This window comes from Morus notabilis, unplaced genomic scaffold, assembly GCF_000414095.1.
Source record: "Morus notabilis unplaced genomic scaffold, ASM41409v2 Scaffold396, whole genome shotgun sequence".
NCBI lineage: Eukaryota > Viridiplantae > Streptophyta > Magnoliopsida > Rosales > Moraceae > Morus > Morus notabilis.
The window spans coordinates 405,356-426,344 of record NW_010362367.1 but is presented as its reverse complement, the minus strand read 5'-3'; the positions used below and the strand labels follow the sequence as shown (position 1 = coordinate 426,344).

At 29.3% G+C, this 20,989-nt stretch overlaps 1 protein-coding gene across 1 annotated transcript; it reads left to right on the top strand.

Annotated features, from left to right (window-relative positions):
* Positions 1-18,872: 18,872 nt before the first annotated feature.
* LOC21397470 (UPF0496 protein At1g20180) lies at positions 18,873-20,695 on the top strand. Its single transcript, XM_010101834.2, has 2 exons — positions 18,873-18,939; positions 19,262-20,695. Exons 1-2 carry the CDS (start codon positions 18,882-18,884, stop codon positions 20,386-20,388), a joined length of 1,185 nt encoding a protein of 394 aa, XP_010100136.1. The 5' UTR covers positions 18,873-18,881; the 3' UTR covers positions 20,389-20,695.
* The last annotated feature ends 294 nt before the right edge of the window (positions 20,696-20,989 follow it).

Genomic DNA, 20,989 nt, shown 5'->3' with positions numbered 1-20,989 from the left:
TAGCTAGTTAAATTTGGACCATAAAATACATGAAAGAAATATGTGCAGTTTAGTTTGGGTCAATTTTGAATTTTACTGTTAGAGGATGATGTTAGAAGGAATGATGCCTTTTTTTTCAACTAATAATAAAAAAGGAATGATACAAGTAAGAATTTAATAGCCCGTTTGATTCACGCGTTTAAGTCAGTGATTTTGATTCTAAATTTAAATTTTGTAAGAAAACCGTTCGCGAGAACTTTTTTCTTCAAATTCTTTTGTGAGAAAAAAAGTATTGTAACAGAATCATAATTAGATTTTAAACGTGTAAAACAAACGGGCCTTAAGAATCTAATTGAAGGAAGGACTATTTTAATGGATTAAGAACTCATTCTGAAACATTTTAAAGTGGAAAAGAAACAAATATCTTTTAAAGTGTAGGTGTCTGAATTTTTATTTCTTACTCTTGAGTTCTTTTTTTGTCAAATAATTATATTAGTCAAACGATATTAATCAACAACAAATGGTAAAAATTCAGACTTAAATGTAGGGTAAGTTCAATAATTTTCTCCATTTTAAAAGTTAAAGGTCCAAATCAAAATTTACTCTAACGGAAGAAGAGAAAATTGCAGAATTTACTCTTAAGAGTACATGAGTTTAGACTTTGACCCCTTATTATTGATAAATACCATTTTATTAGTGTAATTATTTAACTAAAAAAATTATAAATTAAGAATAAATAATAAAAATCTTAATCTATGAATAATTTTTAAAGAGTATTTATTAAAATTAACCAAAAAAGAATAAAATTGAGTTCAATCAACAACAAAATTACCCTCAGGAGAACGAGGAAAAATAGCCAAATGAAATATGGCAAGTGGCTTTTAAACGACAACATACTGGAAACGATAAAGAAGTTAAAAAATAGGAACAACCAAAAAATCGACAAGATAACCGAAAAAAACAAAATTATCTGGAAACTACTGACATTTTTTTTAAGCGAAAATGACCGACAACTGAAGAAAAGTTTGACAGCAAAACGACATATATTTTTGAATAAATATATAAAATCTGAATACTACAGTAAACAAAAGACAACAACAAATCTCAAAACAACAGAAAAACCAACTGGTTTGTTCGGATTATAATTTTATTTAAGTTCATATTTTTTTATAAAATTTAAGTTTGAATTTGAGTTTAAATTCAAGTTTAGGGATAAATTTGAGTTCGAGTTTCACCTTCAACTCGAGTTAATAAACTCAAACTCAAGTTAATAAATAATATTTTTTCTATTTTTAAAAATGCCATAATTTTTTCGTTTTAATTCTGATGGAGATGATTTTCTTTCTATACATTAACAACGAAAAGACGAATAAAACTACATCCATATACTCTATTAAAAATTTTCATCACCATTGAGTTTTTATTAAAATACTATCTAAATATAAATTTAAGTTTTGACCCACCTAAACACAAACTCAAATAGATTCTCAATTCAAATCATAACTCAAATGTACACATCCAAACACAAACTCAAGTTACAACTTCAACTCAAGTTATAACTCAAACTCAATTCAAAATCATCACTCAAGTCACTATAACTTAAAAATGCAAAAGAACAACCCCATAGTGACTTGAGTGTAGATTTTAAGTTAAATTTGAGTTATAATTTGAGTTAAAGTTGTAACTTGAGTTTGTGTTTGGATGTGCACATTTGAGTTATAGTTTGAATTGAGAATCTATTTGAATTTGTGTTTAAGTGGGTGAAAAATTAAATTTTTATTTAGATAGTATTTTAATAAAAACTCAATGGTGATAGAAAATTTTAATAGGGTATATAAGTAGGGTTTTATTCCTCTTTTCATTATGAATGCATAGAAAAAAAAAATTATCTCAATCGGAATTAAAACGAAAAAGTTATTGCGTTTTTAAGAATGCAAAAAAATATTGTTCATTAACTTGAGTTTGAGTTTAGGAACTTGAGTTGATGGAGAAACTTAAACTTGCTCCGTTCATTTCACTGATTCGAGTTTAGAATTCGAGTTTTACTACAGTAAAAAGCTCTCACAAACAATCACATCTAACTTTTTTGCTACAGTAAAAAGCTCTCACATAAAATCACATCTCAACTCGAATTCTAAACTCGAATCAGCGAACTAAACGGGCCCTTAGATTTTAGCTCAAACTCAAGTTAAAACTCAATTTTAAACTCAAATTTTATAAACTTGAATAAAATTGTAACTTGGGTTCAAATTTTTTTTAAGTTTTGATCCAAAAGAACAAGGAATAGAAAACATAAGTAATCTGAAAAACGACCAAAAAATAAAACGAGAATAAAATTAAGAAAATTAAAATAATGAAAGCTTAGAAAACGACAACAAATAACGTCTACAACAATAATTTTTTAATAGAGGAGTTACAAGCTTAAATTATCTAACCTATATTACAATTTTTTTTCCTAACACATTATTTTGTTTTTGTTTTTTAATCTAGAAAGACATCATATATCACTTCCATTGTTGTAAAATTGAAAACGCTTAGTTACACACTCACGGGTCGTTTAGAGTGCAGCATTAAGACAGTATACATTATACATGCCTAATTATTCAAAGCTTTAATACCTGCCTAATTCTGATGGCCTATTTTTCTTTTTCATATAGATAGTCATATGTTGATGTAGCTTGCAAGCAACCGTTTTTTGTTTTTCTGGGTCGTTTTAAAGTAAATATCCCCATACTCGATCGGAATCAGATTTTTTATCTAATTTTTGTTGTCTCAATTAATCTCTAATCATACTACATCATTTCATAATAAGCACAAGAAAATTAGTTAAAAAGCAATTTAAATTTTTTATACGACGTAACATCATATGATTAGTTAAACACCAATTAAAACACTAAAATTGAACAAAAAATCTAAATCCCTTAGACTTAGAGTTCAGTTATAACTTATGTTCATCATTATGTTCATCAACATTGCATGTTTATCTACAAAATTATTTTAAAACAAAAAAAGGTTTTAATGTGACATAATGTAACACCCCAGAAAATTAAATGAGATTAATTAAGATAATTAAGATTTATTAGTGTGCCTAATCTGGTTTAAATTAAATAATTATGTTCAATAAATGTTTCTGACTTGTGAATTAAAATAATTTCAAGGTATTTAAATATTTTCAGTAATTACATTTTTACCCAGAAGTGTGTGTGAGCACATTTTCTGGACTGTCTTTTAATTTTGTGACACCTGTCTTTTCCTTTTTTTTCTTTTCCTTTTTCCTTTTTCCTTCCCAGGCACTCTCTCTCTCTCTCTCGTTCTCTCTCTCTCTTTCGTTCCTCTCTCTCTCCCGTTCAAATTTTCACCAAATCAACCGGATTTCGAATTAAAGAAGAATTTCAAAAAGTTTCCAACATCAAGAGAATGATTTAAGGTAAGATTTCTGAAAACCTCTCTTGAATCTCAAGTTTTTCGGATTAGAAAACTTATTTTTGGTTCGAAATGGATTTTGAGTAAAACCATGGTAGAAATTGGAGATCTTGGGTTCTTTGGACTTAATTTAGTACTTAGAACCTAGATCTAATTGTTTTCCCTTGAGATATTTGGATTTGAACTCGAAATTTCAGGTTTTATTGCACTGCTCTGTTACCGGTCGACCGGTGCACACAGGGTTTGACCCTGTTTTGCTTGAAAATGCTGTTTTGATCTCAGTTTTTGAGGAGAACCCAAATTAGCTTCATTTGGGAACCTATAATGAATGGATTAGCATCTTTAATCCATGTTTTGAGATTAAAACCCTTGAAATGATGATTTGAAACATAAAATGATTTATGGACTTTGAAATTGGAATTATGGCACACTAATAGAAAATCAAAGGATATAATTGAGACTTATTTGCTTTAGGAATGAGAATTGAATCCTAAAGTGTGGTTTTGTATCAGTGCTAGCTGAGGACCGGATTGAGGGGCTTTGAGGAGGCAAAAGCTAGAAGAGTGCAGCTCTAGCCACAAGTTTGGTACTTGTGAGGTAGGATTCCTTATCCCTTTCTTTGGCAGCCTGATTTTAAAAGAGTTTTGACATTGCAAATGTTTTAAAGAAAGGGCATGTCTGCGAAAGAAAAGCATTACAAAAACAATAGCTTGATTTTAGCTATTGGAATCATAATGAACTGTTTCATAAAGTTTAATGAATGATTTCTTAAACAAAAGATCTTGTGAATCAGTAAATCGACTGATGGCCTAGATAGGATGTGGAGAGTGCATCCTTGGGGGCAGAACCCGAAACCCGGCCCGGGGGTGATAGGCTTGTGCATGTGGTTGTGTAAGTAATTTATCATAGTATAAATTACTTGTTGATGCCTGTAATACGGAGATTTTCAGTTATATTTCCTTTCACAAAAAGAATGTGAGGTTCTAACTGTTGTGTTAGAACTGAATGTCTTATTTACTTATTTATTTATTTATTTACTTGCTTACTCATTTATTTATTGGTTTATAAAGTTATTTCAAAATATATCCTACTGGGTCTTTCGCTCACGTTTTATTGTTTTATAAATATTAAACCTCTCAGGCGATTCTAGGAGCAGTGCAGAGTAGCTGAATAGATTGTTACCACCGGATTTGGTGAGGATTGTGATCATCCTCCCTGTGTACGAATGAAAGAATTTGTAAATTCTATAACCTCTGAACTCTGAATTTTCTAGACTATGGTTGACGTCTGTAATGTTATTTACATGTTCATATATGTACAATACTATATGTCATGTAGGTGAAGCCCTGAGTGATGTTGAGGTTCGAGTTTGAACCTCTTCCTTGTAATATATTTTCAGCTAAATGAAGGCTTGTTTAGGAATTTTTCTAATATTTTATTTTAATCACGTTTAACTCATAATCGAGCCTCCACGTCGCTGACCTCGGCTTCGGGGCGTGACACGTAACGAGTCTTATTTAATTGTCTTAATTTAATACATGAAAAATACTTGGGACACCACTCGTCTAAACACCACAATTTGTGGAACCCGTTTATATTAGTGTATGTTTAATACTATCTGTATCTTTTAGCATTATTCTAAATATATAGAATAAATATCTATACTGAATATGAGAACGCGTTACTGTAACAGTGGAACTGATTAGTTTGATCGCAGAAAGAAGTTATAGCCGAATATATATATATATATAACGCAGAGAAATGTCCACGGACAAATTATATAAATAAGATGTTTTCCTTTGAAAAAAAGAATGGATCTAGCCAGAGTTCAGATACTAGAAAAGATATCCAGGAGCTAAAGCAACAGATGTCTGATTAGATTCGTGTGGCTTATTTTGGACAGTAAAGCAAGCATAAAAAACTAAACGTCGACCAATTCAACAATAACCACTTTATCCTGATCTTGATGACTAAATGATGGACATGTGATGAAATTTGAACACGTTTCTGACACGCGTGCCCAATTTATAATCAATCATTTGCTTCACATAATTTCTAGCTATGTACCAACCCATCCATTCGAGTCTTCCTCTTCGGCTCTTTAATTTAATTAATTAACTAACTAATTAATTGGTATATATTTCTTCGTACTTATTATAAATATAATTTGTTGGGTTCATGGCCAAGAAAGATATGAGCCGTAGAACTCAAGGTAACCAATATTTGAGCGTGAGAAAACATGAAAAATAATATGCATCTCAAGATCCCAGTATCATTATTGGTTTTTCCTTTAGAAATAACAAGCATGAAATTCGCGCGTTGCTGCGGAATAGAGTATTATATTATATGGTAATTATATTTAAAAGATATTTATATATATACATATATTATATAGTATTGTATTATATGATAGATATAAAATTTATACAAACATATTTATACAGACATATATAGTATTATTATTTATAATATTTATATATATATACATATTATACAGAATAAAAAACAACATTGTTGTGGCTCTCGATCATTTTATTTCTTTCAGCTGCAAATATAAAAATAGAAAAATTAGTTGTAAATATAAGTGTTAAGAGAAATAAAGATGGTTAAATTATATAGTATAAAATAAATATTATAAGAATCTTTATATTACCTTGTTTTTAGGTGTTTTGCGGATTATCTTGTTGTTCTTCATTCAGGATTGAAAGAATAGAGTAACTAGTAGATATGTTTTTAAATTAACTGATAATATATATTGTGTTGAAATATGCTTACCTTGTACCAGGTTTTTTTGGTGTTGGAGTGTGTGGATCAAATGTGGTTGGTATTGATAGATGTGATGATGGTATTGCTTGTGGGCTGAAAAATAATAAGATTTTTAAAATTGTGATAAACATAATAAAAATATAATTTATGTATAGTTGATAAAAAACTTAAAAAAACATTATTTACCTTTGTGGATCCTCTGTTCCTGTAGTCAACTGTTTTGGTGGTGATGCTGGGGCCTGGATGTCTTCAAATATTTTAGAAATTAATGTGCTCATTTGGGTGCCTCGTTGTTGAAAGAAGACTTGAAAGATTTTGGATTGTCCTCAGATCTGATCGATAGCTGGTAGTATTATAAATGGATCGGTAAAGCCTTCGTCAATTGTTAGTGCAGAACACGGTTTTTTTATTAATGCCTGAGCGGTTTTGCCGAAAGCGATAACTTCCATGTCCCCAGTATGATCTTCAATTTGGATTGTTAATCTGTACCTGTAACATGTATATAAATATGTTTTTAATGTTATTAATTTTTCGTTAAAGTAAGTAAAGATATATAATAAATACAAATGATATGGTAATAAATTTAATTACCATGGAGATGGTGTTGATTTTATGTGGCCATGACTATCGCACCACCAACCTATTCTTGCCTATTTTAGTTGTCGATAACATCTGGGGCAAGAATTGTAGAACCATCCTTGAGATGTTAAAAAGTTTACTATGGTCGCTCTTACAGTGAATTTCTCACCATGCATAAAAGATAGAATACTGTGGTTTTAATTTTTTTACTAAGTGTAGTAAAAAAATAATCAGAAAGTTAATAGTACTAACCAGATTATTTTGTGCATCCAATGTTTTGAGCTCGTTTATTGTTCTTCTGTTTGCTGATGTTTGTTCTTCAATTGTTTGGATAGGCATTTTTTGTGGTGGTAGGAATTCAATTTGTTGATTTTGATGGGAAAATCTGTATGTATAAAAATACGAATAAGTTAAGGAAAATATAAATATAATTTATGATTATCTAATATGATAAATTTATTAGAATATAATATATATATGCGTGTTTACCTTGTCTTTAATGTTGTTGTTTCTGGGATGTCTGGGTCAATATAGAAAAGTGTTGCTGATGTACTTGAAACATATGAATTACCTAGAAATATAATAGAGTAAATAATAAATGTTTGCTATATTTTTTTATATATGTTTATAAAAATGTTATAATAAAGTAATTTAAAAATACCTAGATATTGCTTCGTCAACATTGCTAAGAAAACTGCCACAAGTGGTGCCTTCAATGTTTTGACAACATTTTCATCAAATTGATCGGCTTTATGTCCCCATAGGCTTACCTGTAGTTGTTCATTTCTGTTGAGGAAAAGTTTTTTTATAAAAATGATTAGTAAAATTGAATCATAAAAGTAAAGTGTGAGGAAAGAAAGTATAAATTTATTGTACCTGATATTTTGTATCACTATGGATCGCCGTGTTGTTGGTCTGGTACTAACATGTGTATGTTCGGGTGCTTGGATACTTGTTAATACTCCAATAACATCTAATATTACATATAAACAGGGGACTTTTGTAAATAAATATTTAAGAAATATTTATAATAATGATAAAATAAATTAGGTAACATATATTACCTGTTAATATTTCAGTATTATTGATTCTTTGATATAGCTGATCAAATTCTATGAAGTAGAATTTGTGAAATGGGATATATGGTGCGTCTTCCTTAATTGGAGTAAAGGATGTTGCTCGTGCAAACTGGATCGTAGCATTGTGTGGAACAACTTTGTATGTTGGTTTATTTTCAGTAACATAAAAGTTACTAATATTGTATATATTGCCTTGTTCAAGTTTTTGAGAAATATAGTCCGAATCACGTGCTCGAATTGTTCCCTGTATTGCTTCATGCGGTAAATAAATAATAAGGATAGAAATTTATTCAATATTAACAAACGTTATATAAAATAATATGTAATATAATATTCTAAAATTTTAGTACCTCTTCATCAACCAGACTACAGTCAAGGCTTATCAGACGTCCTGTGACAAAATCGTTGTTTGTCCATATTCTGCATACTCGTGCTTGTATTGTTTCATACACTTCATTTGGTTTTAGTGCACGAATAGGTGTTGTCATTTTCTGTAAATCCTGAAATAAGCAAATAAGATGTTGTTATAATGATAAATATGTTTATTCAGTTTATTGTTAAATATGTGATATTAAAAAAAATTTAATGTTATGAAGAATATAAGATAGTATATATTTTTTATGTATTTATATATGTGATGTTATATAGGATTTCTTTGTAGACAATGTTTTTCATATGATTAGGATATTTATTGTTTGAATCATTAAGTAATATATATAATCCTTTTGGATTAGTTACTCTGGATAAAGCAACATATAATTGATCGTGGCTAAATATCTGATTTTCTAAAAATAGTCCAACTTTATTCAAAGATTGTCCCTGACTTTTATTTATTGTCATTGCGTAACATATCTTTATAGGGAATTATCGTCTTTTCAAAGTAAATGGCCATTTAGATTCATGTACTGTTATTTATATTCTTCGAATATAAACTTTCTCAAAAATATTATTTGAATTAATGATTTGTCCTTCTATTATTTTATTTGTTAACTGTGTTATGATAAGTTTTGTTCCATTGCATAATCCAGCTGATTGATTTAAGTTTCTTAGAAGCATTATTAGAGTCCCGAGTTTAAGATTTAGTTCATGTGGTGGTAAACCGTTGAAATTTAAATTGTGTAAAAATTCTTGAGGATATAAGAGATTTAGTTCTTCTATGTTTTCTGATGAAGGCATTATTGTATCATAACTATAATAAGTTTTTGTCTCATTAGGTACTAAAGATAATATATAATTATTTATATTGTCAACAGTTTTATTCTTTGGCGTTACAATTGCACGTTGTTTTAGGTAATCAATGTTATTAAAATCGTTGTTGAAATTATCGTATATTAATGTTGTTATTTTGTCAATTGGATCTAGGTCAAAATTTACAAAGTATTTTTCTGGTATTTTTATCCATGTAATATCTTCATTTTCTAAATCTTGTATTCCTTCAGCAGTACCATTTCCTATATCCAATGTCCATTTTGAAAAATTTTCAATCTCATCTTTTTCTTTTGATGTTGTATTAAAATGTTTTAATCGCATATTTTCTGTTAATGTTAAAACTTGAGAGTGTGGCCATAAAAAAGAATTATTTATACATGCATCTATTATGTGTTCTTTTGTTCCTGTAGGTAAAACTGGTAAGATTTGTCGAAAATCACCTCCTAGAATAACTGTCATTCCACCAAATGGTTGATCAAAATTGTTTCGTAAATCCTGGAGTGTTTTATCTAATGCTTCAAAACAATATTTATTAGTCATAGGTGCTTCGTCCCATAAAATTAATGATGTTTTTTCAATTAAATGTGCTAATTGAGTTCCTTTTTTTATATGACACGTTGAAAATTTATCTATTGATATTGGAATTCGAAATCTAGAATGTGCAGTTCTTCCTTTAGGCAATAATAATGATGCTATTTTTTAAGATGCGACAGCTAAAATTATTTCATTATTGGATCTAATCTTTGTTATAATTGTATTCCACAAATATGTTTTCCCAGTTCCTCCATAGCCATAAATAAAAAATAAGTTGTTTTGTTTATCACTAACAGAGTCTAAAATCTTTTGGTAAATAATATGTTGTTCATTGTTTAAATTTTGTACTAAATGAGAATTTTCCATTTTTAATTTATTTATGTCAAAATTAAATTCTTCTCTTAAAAGTTTATTATCTAAATCTTGTATTAGTAAACCAGTTGGAAGCGGTAGATTAAAATGAGATAAAATTGATGAATTTAGATTTAATAATTTTTCTAGTTCATATAATATAAAGTTATATAACTCATTTTCAGGTATTTCAAAATATGGGTTGTTAAAAATTTTTTTAATTTTGTATAAGATATCATCAGTCATAAGTTTCCAATTTTTTTCAAGTAATTTCAATGGATTATTTACATTGCAAAATAATAATATAATAATAAATAAATGTCGTAATTGTAATGATGTAGACCAAAAAGATGCTTCTAATATAGATTGTTCCCATTCTCTATCATCTCCTAATAAACCTAGTGCATAACATGTAGCCTGATATGTTCCATATGTTATGTTATCAATCGTTCAAAATTTTCATAGCTTGTTATTCCTTTTCGATGATTTAGTAATAATTTTAAATAATATAGTTCGCTAGAGTTTGGATGAATATAATATGATCGGCCTATTGTATGTCATATTTGTCTAGAGGACCAATATTTATATCTATTATTCCAAACATATTTCGTTGGAAAATCATTATAAGTTAGATTTCTACCATTCATATCAGTTTTGTTTATTTCCATCCATTCTGTCAGAGTTGTTTTATGAATATTTGGTTGCTTCATTATATCAATAAGATGTTGGTTTGATTTGAATGTTATGTTTTGCATTTTGGGTAAATGTATTGATAGACGTTGAATGGCTGGGTTTCTATGATGTATTGGATATTCATATAAGCGCCATAATGCCTCATAAGGTGTTATATATCTACAATTAATATAGTTTTTTATCTCATCTATTTCTTCATGAAAATTCTCCCCATACTTTTCTGTACAAATATTTTCTTCTATAACTACTCTTATTCTATCAGGTCCTTTTGTTAAATATTTAAACAAATATTTTATAAGCATTGACTGAGAACAAATTTCTACATTAATATGAGCATTATATTTAAGACATAAATCTATGTTATATGGAACAACATATCTATTATCTAATTTAATACCATTTTTTTCAACATAAAAATTTGTATCTCTTCTTTTATAATTAACAAATCCATTTTCTTCGATATTTGTTTCGTTTCTTATTTGTTTCGGGAATTTTTTTGAACATTCTGAGTTTTTCATGCATTGAGCAGTTGGTTTTGCTATTCCACATGGTCCATGCATCATAAATTCAGCTACAACATTGTAATTGAGCTTGTTTTTTTTAGGGTCAGGAATTTCAGCGGAAATAAATTTATCAATTTTTGATGGATCATGTAATTTGTCATCAGTATGTAACCAAAACAGGAAATGACAATGTGGCAAACCCCATTTTTGAAATTCAACTACGTACAGATCTACAAAATTTGAAGATAAATACATTTTAGATATTTTTAGTATAAACAATAGATATTATTATTTAATATTTATAAATCAAATCCCATAAATGTAGAAAGAATATACTTACCTGCTACAATTCTTCCAAAGACATTTTCTTTTTTTACCGTCGACAAAAAATGTTCTAATTTCATTTTAAAAAGTCTTGTAATAATATCAGGTCTATCAACAGGAGTAGAACCATGTATTTTTGTTAAAGCTCTTGTAATTTATGGCTATTTTGGATTACATGTAAATGTTATAAATAAATCAGGATTTCCATAATATCTACAAATCGCCATTGCATCATGATAGTTTTGAATCATGTATCTGGGACTCCTAGTATGACTGGAAGGAAGAATAATTCTTTTACCTATCGCTTGTGCATTTGTATCTCCTTTTGTAATAGCATCTTGAATTCCTTGATAAATTTCAGTTCTCAAATTTTTTTGATTTTTTTCTAATATAATCAAATCTATCTTCTTCTACACAGGCGTATGCACCAACTACATATTGTTGTAGTAGTCTTCCACTTCTAAATAGAATATCACTTTGATTTTGATGTTCTAGTAATTGATGACAGTAAAATTCTCTCATAGAAATTCTCTTTCTTTTGTATGTGTTATTTGAATTGTTTATATTATATTTTAAATCTGTTCTATAACCATCTTCTCCATAAGGAAACAATAGTGGGTATTGAAGAGACATATAAGATGGATGTAATTTTGTAATTCTTTGTAAAGAATTTGTTCTATCTTCAATTATAATACCTCTCCCTTGTTCGTATTCACCAATATCTCCAACTATTAAACAACCTATATCATTTGAAGTTGGTAATTCATATTGATTATTATCTGTAGTTCTTTGATTTATAAGTTTTAATTTCATAGATGGTAATTTATCTTCTTCGTATCTATCTCTTATCATTCGAAAAATCTTTACTAATCGATTTGTATCATCTAACATTGTAATTAAATGTTCTATTATTATTTTTATTAAATTCTTTGATTCATTTTCAAATGAGAATGATTTCATTCAATTTTCAATTTCATTTTCCGTATCATATATATATAATTGTGCAAATCTAGGAGGATTATTATCAACTGGAAGAAGAGATCCTATTAAATGATGTATTTGTCCACTTATTTTAAAAATATATGGACCGATAGAGTTTTTTGAAAAATTTTCTATGTTACTTCCAAATGATGTAAATGCAAACATGAAATTATAAATTCTTATATTTTTTCGAAAGTGTGTACTTAACGATCCTCCATAATAATCCAGTGGATTATATAGTATTGAGGGAATATGTTTGCTAAAAGGTATTCTAATTTTCCCTTCTCTACAACAAAGATTGAATTTAGGAGGATTACTTTTTTTAATTCGTTCATTAAGCCAAAAAAGAGCACCACAATAATGACAGATGTAGGAACAATTTCTGAAGTCGATGTACATATTAGTATCACCTAAAAAAAAATTAGGTGAGTTTATGAGACAAATATATAAATAAATTTTTTTTATCTTCTTAAAATTTTATATTTAGTATGAATAAGAAATTTAGGATTTTGTGTTCGATTTTCAAACACTAATGGAAGAGCTAGTTGAGAAGCTATGTTTTTAATTTCAGACATACATTACATAGGTCTGCTTTCAGCGTCAGACGTATGTTGCATAAGTCTGCTTTCAGTTTGAGACGTATGTTCTATCACACCAACTCTGGATCGAGGGATCAATGTGGATGAATTTTTTGTATTGAACGTTGATATACTTGAGTAATCAGTATTTCCAACTGTTGAATCATCGTCCATATGTGAGATGATACGACATGTACGGTAGGTAGATTTTGTGGACGTTTTTTTAATTTTTCTTTTTGGCTCCATCTGTGTATAATAATACAGTGTAATATGATAAATTATTTTATAAATTTTATATTTGTGTTAAACAAAGTTATGGAGTATAAAGAAATTTGGTTAGTGTGTTGGGCAAAATATAATAAACAAATATTATGTAATGAATAATATAAAGTAAACGTACATAACATTGATAAGTAAATATTTATGCAAATTTTATATTTAATAAATGAATATAGTAAAATATTTATGGTATAAAATAATATTAAAATATGTATACTACACACATAATTTCATAAGGAAAATGATAAATGTACAAATAGTTTGTAATAATAATATCATAAATGAAATATGAGTAGGAAATAATAGTTTATATTATTAAAAAAAACATACTTTATTAGAGACAAATTATATAAATATGTGTAGTAATATCAACAGTAATTATATCTAATATCATAAATAAATATTGAAATAAGAACGGCGTAAAATTTTAAGAATACCTGGAATGATGTGTAAATAGCAAGTTTGAGCTAACCAATTCAGAATATATATAGAAATGATGTTGTGCTATAAAGATAGAGCGAGGAACGATTGATATTGAAGCGTAGCAATAGAATATGGAGATAAGAAAAGACCAAATCTGTTCGAAATTGACACAATAGGGAAAATAATTTATTACCACATAATGAATGCAGTATGTAATAAACAAATTGTAAGGAATAAAATAAAACAAACTCATTTTAATATAAACGCAGCTATACTAATATGTTATATATATATATATATATAATATATATGGTTAAATTTGTACGAATTTAAAATTTGGAACTAAATATTTGAAAAAATATAAAATAGACAAAAAAAGGTATAACGTAAAAAAAAATCAGAGTTCCCATATTAGGAAAAGACAAATGAACATGTATAATACTAAGAGTATTCTTATGTTAGAATATACATGTTAAGAACATTTAATATCAGTGAATGATACAAATTCTGATGATATACATGATTTTTAAATATATTAATAGGCAATTTGTGCCTTCTGGTAAAGAAAATTAGTATAGTTATGGACAATAATATACATCACTTTACATATATTGAAAGCAAAGAAATCTATAACTGCCTGCCGGAAAAAACCGGAACAAAATAAGTAAAGAAAATTATATACAAACGTAGGTCTTAATTACATCATAAATTTGAATATTTGAATCATTTCATGACCCTGTGATGAAATATTCGGTTCCTGCCTTGTAATATTTCCTGACACAAATTTGTAGCTAATTTCCCGATACACGTTAATAATGAAAATATAACATCATTATAATCGTAAAAGAATAAAATTTTTGAATGTTAAAAACTAAATTTGTAAGAAATAAAGGTATTAAATTCTAGTAAAGACTTAGAATAATGTGTAGATATCAAATGTTAATCAATGAAGTAAGAATAGCAGTGAATGGTCGAAGGTGGACTGGAAGCAGAAATTAGTCAAGCACAGGTAACAGATGTGAATCAATAAAGTAATATTAGTAGCCAAGCGTAGGGAACAAACGTTGATGCTATATGATTAATGCTTTATATTATACTATGAATTGAGTAAATATCCTAAATATATAAAGCAATACTTGGAAAAACATAAATTTATATATAAACATTTGGTTCAGGTTATAAGCATTTATTGTGAAGAACATATACCATGAGCAATTGCAAACAAATCTAACTATTTACACGGCTGCCATCTATGATATTAAGGAATTTATGCCATAGGTAAAAAAAATTAATATACAAATAAAATATTAAAAAATTCTACAAAAACAATGTGTATTCTTTCTAAATCTCTAAGTACAACTCATATGGCTAATAATTAATAACAATAATTTTTTGATAAATAAAGGGAATAAATTGTAGTAAATTTTTGAAAATTCTGTATTTGTCAAATGTTTGTGAATCAAATAAGAAAAATAATGAATGATGGACGGCGGATTGGAGGGGAAAAATAGTAAGGGGCCTGTTAAAGAAGCAACAAAGTACAGAACATAGGCATATATAGAATCGGGAGGGGGGGGATAAATCAAGGGAAAAAATGATAGAATTACATAAAAAAGAATGGGAATCTAATAGTTTATCCAATATATCTAACTATATTAATATATCATATACATATATTAAAGCAACGTATAGAAATAAAATATACTTTACATTATACTAAAAATTAAGTAGAAATCATAAATAAATAAATAAATAAATAAACGCTTGCAAAAACATAAGATTATATATAAGTATTTGGTTCAGGTTATAATCATTTATCGTAAAGAACATATACCATGAGTATTTGCAAACAAATGTAGCAATATACACGGCTGCCATCTATATTATTAAGGAATTTATGTCATAATTAAGAAATGTAACAACAAGTAGTATGATTTAGAATAATAATATACAGTATTATTATACATATACTAAAGGAGATGACGGATTAACTGTTTATGGTACAGTGAATCCATAGATACAAAATAAAATATATTGGCATAAGTCCAAAATAATAAGGGCAACATCAATGATAGCCACATCTGTATTAACATTTACTCGGCACATGTTAACAATAAACGAAATATAACATCATCACAATCAGGAAATAATGAAATGTTTTAATATAAAAAACCAAAATTTTGATGAAGGAAGGTTTTATTCAAGAAAAAACAGACGGGAGTATAGTAAATAGAGGTACAGACATAACCATTTTTTTTACTACAAAATTACAGAAAAACTAAAACGAAAGGCAAAATAAAATATATTGGCATAAATCCAAAATAAATAGGGCAACGTCAATGATAGCCATATCTGTATTACCAATTACCCGGCACATATTAATAACAAATGAAATATAACAGCATCATAACCAGAATAGAAGAAATTGTTTGGATATAAATAAGCAGAATAAAATATGTCATATAACAAATAAACACAACATTATAAATCAATATTTTGAAAGATTTCAATGAGAGCAAATTACAAAATAAGTACCTGATTCAACGAACCGCAGGCAGAAGGATAGAGTAGAGAAAGCAACCAATATTACTGAGCAGTAGAAATAGATCAAAAAATTATGAAGGAGACGGTAAGATTAGTAATAAATAGCCAGTATCATTAACCTCTTTAAACAGTGAGAAAGTAGAGAGAATAGAAGAGAAAGGTAAAATATGTCGTATAACAAACAAAGATAACATTATAAATCAATATTCTGAAACATTTCAACCAAACAAAATTGAAAAATAAGTACATGATTCAACGAACCGCAGGCAAAAGGATAGATCAGAGAAAGCAACCAATATTACTAAGTAGCAGAAGTAGATAAAATGATTATAAAGGAGGCCGTAAGGTTAGTACGAAATAGCTAGTATCATTAACCTCTCTAAACAGCGAGAAAGCGGAGAGATTAGAACAGAAGTGTAAAATATTATGGCAACAGATTTACAAACAATATATATACATAAAGTTACCAACCTTTTCCTTAATGCCAAATACAAATCCATGCAAACAAAAACTAATAGAAGTAATTATTAATGAACGACAGGCGTCTAATAGCATGAACACCACCGCAAACCGCAACCAGTAAATAACAGACAATTAAATCGTAAATATGTATTATACAAACGAAGAGATAAAAATTGCATGTGTCCGAATAAAAAATTAACATAAATAATAATACGCGTAAATGACGACAAATATTACAGAAAGAAAATATAAAAAAAAACATATATCTGAAATAAATAACCAAGGCCCTAAAATCTTAAGGAAAAAAAAAAACCAAACCGATGACGAAGATAACAAACGGCACAAAAACAGATAAAATGACCATGCATATACAACGAAAGAGAAATATCAAATTATCTATATTGGTACAAAAAGGGGAAAAAAAATTTGCACAAAATTACAGAAGGAAAGAATGTGAAAACCCAAAAAATGGCGTCCAAAAATAAAAAAAAAAAAACAAAACAAAAAGATGTAGAAGGTTGTAGAAATAAATAAACAAAAAAAAGGGAAGTTGCTGCAGAAACGGAAAAACAAAACCAGATCTAGAAGATTGTAAACAAAACAAAGGTGACAGAAGAAAATGAGATGATAACCAAGAAAATGTGGCCCAGGTATGAAGACGCAGGAAAAATAGATCTAGAAGATTGCAGAAAGGAAAAAACCCCAAAATAATCAAAAATATGAAAATGGAGAGGAGAAAGGACACTGTAAATTTACTGTAGCATGAACAGTAAATCCGTCGTCCTCTCCTTTAGTACACGTATAATGTACAATAATTATTTCTTTCACTTCTCTTTCCTCCGTTATTACTTTCCTGTTTTGGAGTGACTTTGAATTACGAATATTTTGACTATTAGGAGTTAGTCTCGTTGCCATTGTTCATTAGTTGAATTTATAGTTCCTAGACTTTCAAAAAGCAAATAATCTTTTTCTTAGATATGTTTTTTTTTTTATATATTTTTTTTCTTTTGCGGAAATTGTCTTTTAGATTTGCCTGACTAGCTAGCTTGTAGTTTGTGCCGAGAAGTAATAAATTTATGTGGCTACCAAGTAATTTGCTGAGTGGCCCCTGGCAATCTTGTGGTAGTTTCCTCAAAATTAGAACCGGTATTAAATGCACATAAATATATGCTTTATGTCATGTCAAAAAACTAATTACTTTGACACTTTTAAAAAGAAAAATAAACAGCTATTGCTTTGTTGTTAGGGAAATAATTATTGATAGGTTATGTTTTTTTAATAATTAAATTTATATATTTTTTTATTTTTATATAATTTTATATAAATTTGACCCACGTACAAATTTATCGGTATTTTAACGTATCATCCCTTATTATTATACGACATATTAATTCTTACAAAGCATGTGGTCTAAATACGAATAAATAATAAATAAGGGGAATCGTCTCTATGTGAATATCAATAAATAATAATGACTTTCTTCAAAAAAAAAAAAAGAAAGAAATTGCTGGAAATAAAAAAAAAAAAAAGAGGAACCAGTATTTGTCCAAAAAAAGAACAAAGGAGAAAAATTAGACTGGGATTTTCTTTTTTTTCTTTTTCAAAATATTGACATTTGTTGATTGAGGAACTTCAAGTCTTTAAGTAAGCAAAAAAATAATGTACAGTACTCATTGTACAGATCACCGGCCTTTCTTTTCATAACGTTTGCATTTTAAAATACCATCTTTCCGCCATAAAATATCAGCCTTTGTTTGGAACTTTTTTTTTTTTTTTAATAATTGCCTTTGTTTGGAACACTATTAACACGTAGATGTACACACCGTGCGAGAGACGTTAACGTGTGACAAAAGCCATATAACTAAATGAATCATGAATTGCCTCGCTAAATGCCAACTGGGATTTCTTCTCGCGTTTTTCTCTTCTTGACTCCTCTACCAAGCCACCAAAAACAAAATAAAAAGACCTCTATATATAACCCCCATAACTGCTCTTTTGATACATTTTCAGATCGTCAAAATCTAAAAGACAATTTTATCTTCTTTTTTTTTTCTCTACTCTCTGACCAGGTTTGATTGGATTCTCTTGAGACCGGCCAAGACAACCCAAGAAAATATTACATTTTTTTTTTCTCTAGGCTCTCTAGCTAGCGAAGTTTTGATTCAATTATCAAAATGCCCAAGATGAGCTTTCCCATGTGGAGCAAACTGAAATCTCTGGATACAGAAACAGGTGAGTTTTTTTTTCAAACCATATTCATATGAAACATATCATCTCATGGAAAATAAGATTTGCTTCCAATCCGTCAAATGCCAGTTTGTTCACGGGTTTTCAAGGTAATTTAAGATTAAAGATCCAAAAAATTGTTTTGTGACGTGAATTGTTTTTTCTCTTTCATAATAAACAAATTAGAGAACCGGGGGTAGTTTGTAATTTTGCACAAGCAATATATGATCACGCAAAACGTGTTTTGATATAGTAGTTAAGGAGTTTGGTTGTATGACGTTTAATGTTTTGTGTATTGGCCGTGTTGCTAACTGTGTTATGGTCTCAGGAAAGTCACGTAAGGACCGCGGAAATAGCTTGTCAACCAAGTCAAGCGTGGATGAGGAATACTTGAAAGCCTTCAGATCAAATTCCTACGAAGAAATGTGGGACAAAGTTCAGGGGCAGTTAGGAATAACAAGCGCTACTACTAGTACTGGTGCCGCATTTTCGCCATCATCCTTGTCTTCACCTTTCTATTTGGACCTCTCCGAATATTTGCTCGAGCCGCGGCAAGAAACCCTAAAGAGCATGATTGAGAGCCTAAATTTCCATCTCCTTTTGGTCGAGTACTTTGAGGCCAGCCTGCGAGCTTGCAACATCTGCGAACTACTTCTCCGAAGCATCAAACAAGCTCGCTCTGATTACCGGAAAATCAAAAGGGTGATCAAGATGAGCAAAAGGGTACTAGTGCTTGATCATGATCAATATGATGATCATTCTCAATTACTTCATAATGATCAATGTTCCCGAGCTGTATTCAGAGAGCTTGGTGCAATCGCACTGCTTAAAAACCCTTTGTCAATCATTAGCCCGGCGCAATACCATGATATTCGCGACGGGTACATGGTTTTGCTCCATAAATTAACATCAAAAGGGAAGAAGATCAAGAGGAGAGAGAAGCTGAAAAGGCTTTGCAAGAAAGTTGGAGGAGCTGGGCTTGTGGTGACGCATAGTGCATTGTTGATTGCCTTGTTGGTATTTGCATTTCATGGCGTGTTTGGCATTGTGGCAGCGCCGGCTCTAGTGGGCTGTTCCTCAGTTTATTTGGCCAAGAAGAAGAAGAAGAAGAGAGCCATGGATTCACAGCCGCCGAGATTGCCTGGAGGCGGGCTCGGCAAGCAACTTGATATGGCGACCAAAGGGGTTTTTATACTGATCAATGATTTTGATACCATGTGTCAAATGGTGAGAAGATTACATGACGAAGTCGAACACCGCAAATCCGTTGCTGATATTTGTGTGAGGAATAGAAAGTTTGAGCTCCTAAGGGAGGTTGTGAGGGAATTTCGGGATGAGGAGCCTAGCTTTATGGAGCAGTTGGAAGAGCTTGAAGGACATATTTACCTTTGTTTACTCACCATAAACAGATCCAGAAGGCTCGTAATTCAAGAGATAATAGCTACCCAAAAGTGATAATTGTGAATTAAGATGGTACAACATATACTACATGTCAAATTAATTAGAGGTGAATGAAGTTTGATGGACTTTGGTCAGCCAAAACCAAGTGAAATGTGGGTGAATTCTTTCATGAATTTAGATGCTGTATGCATGGGTTAAGTCTGCCCATGATTCACTAGCGGGCATGCGAGGACAGGCTGTCGCAACTAGCTGTTGACTTATTAAAATTCCTTGTTTTTTTTTTCCCTTGTTTTATTCTTTGAATATTGCAGAACTCTGTCTTCAATGACAAATGTTGAAGCCCTTTTGGTATTATATAGCATATACAACATTCAATGAAAACAAACTTTGTTTTGATATGTTTTACATCGACTATTACTCTTACTCATATATCATCGCATGATTAGTTCGAAATTAAGATGTAATTTGCCCAGATTTATATGAGCCAAATTAAAGGCTCGCAATCACAAATTGGAATAAACAAAAGATGGTTTATTATAGGGAAAAGAGTACATAATAGTTGTTTTTAGCGGAAAATTCAGCCCTTCTAAAAATGAAAAAAAAAAAAAAGAAAGATTTGCCTATGCCTTCCATACGTGAGTAGTCAACAAGTAAA

Excerpts from the sequence above, each read along its gene's own strand:
- LOC21397470 (XM_010101834.2), top strand. The coding sequence starts at position 18,882 with ATGCCCAAGATGAGCTTTCCCATGTGGAGCAAACTGAAATCTCTGGAT. Across the intron at positions 18,940-19,261 it reads ATCTCTGGATACAGAAACAG|GAAAGTCACGTAAGGACCGC; the intron begins GTGAGTTTTTTT and ends TTATGGTCTCAG.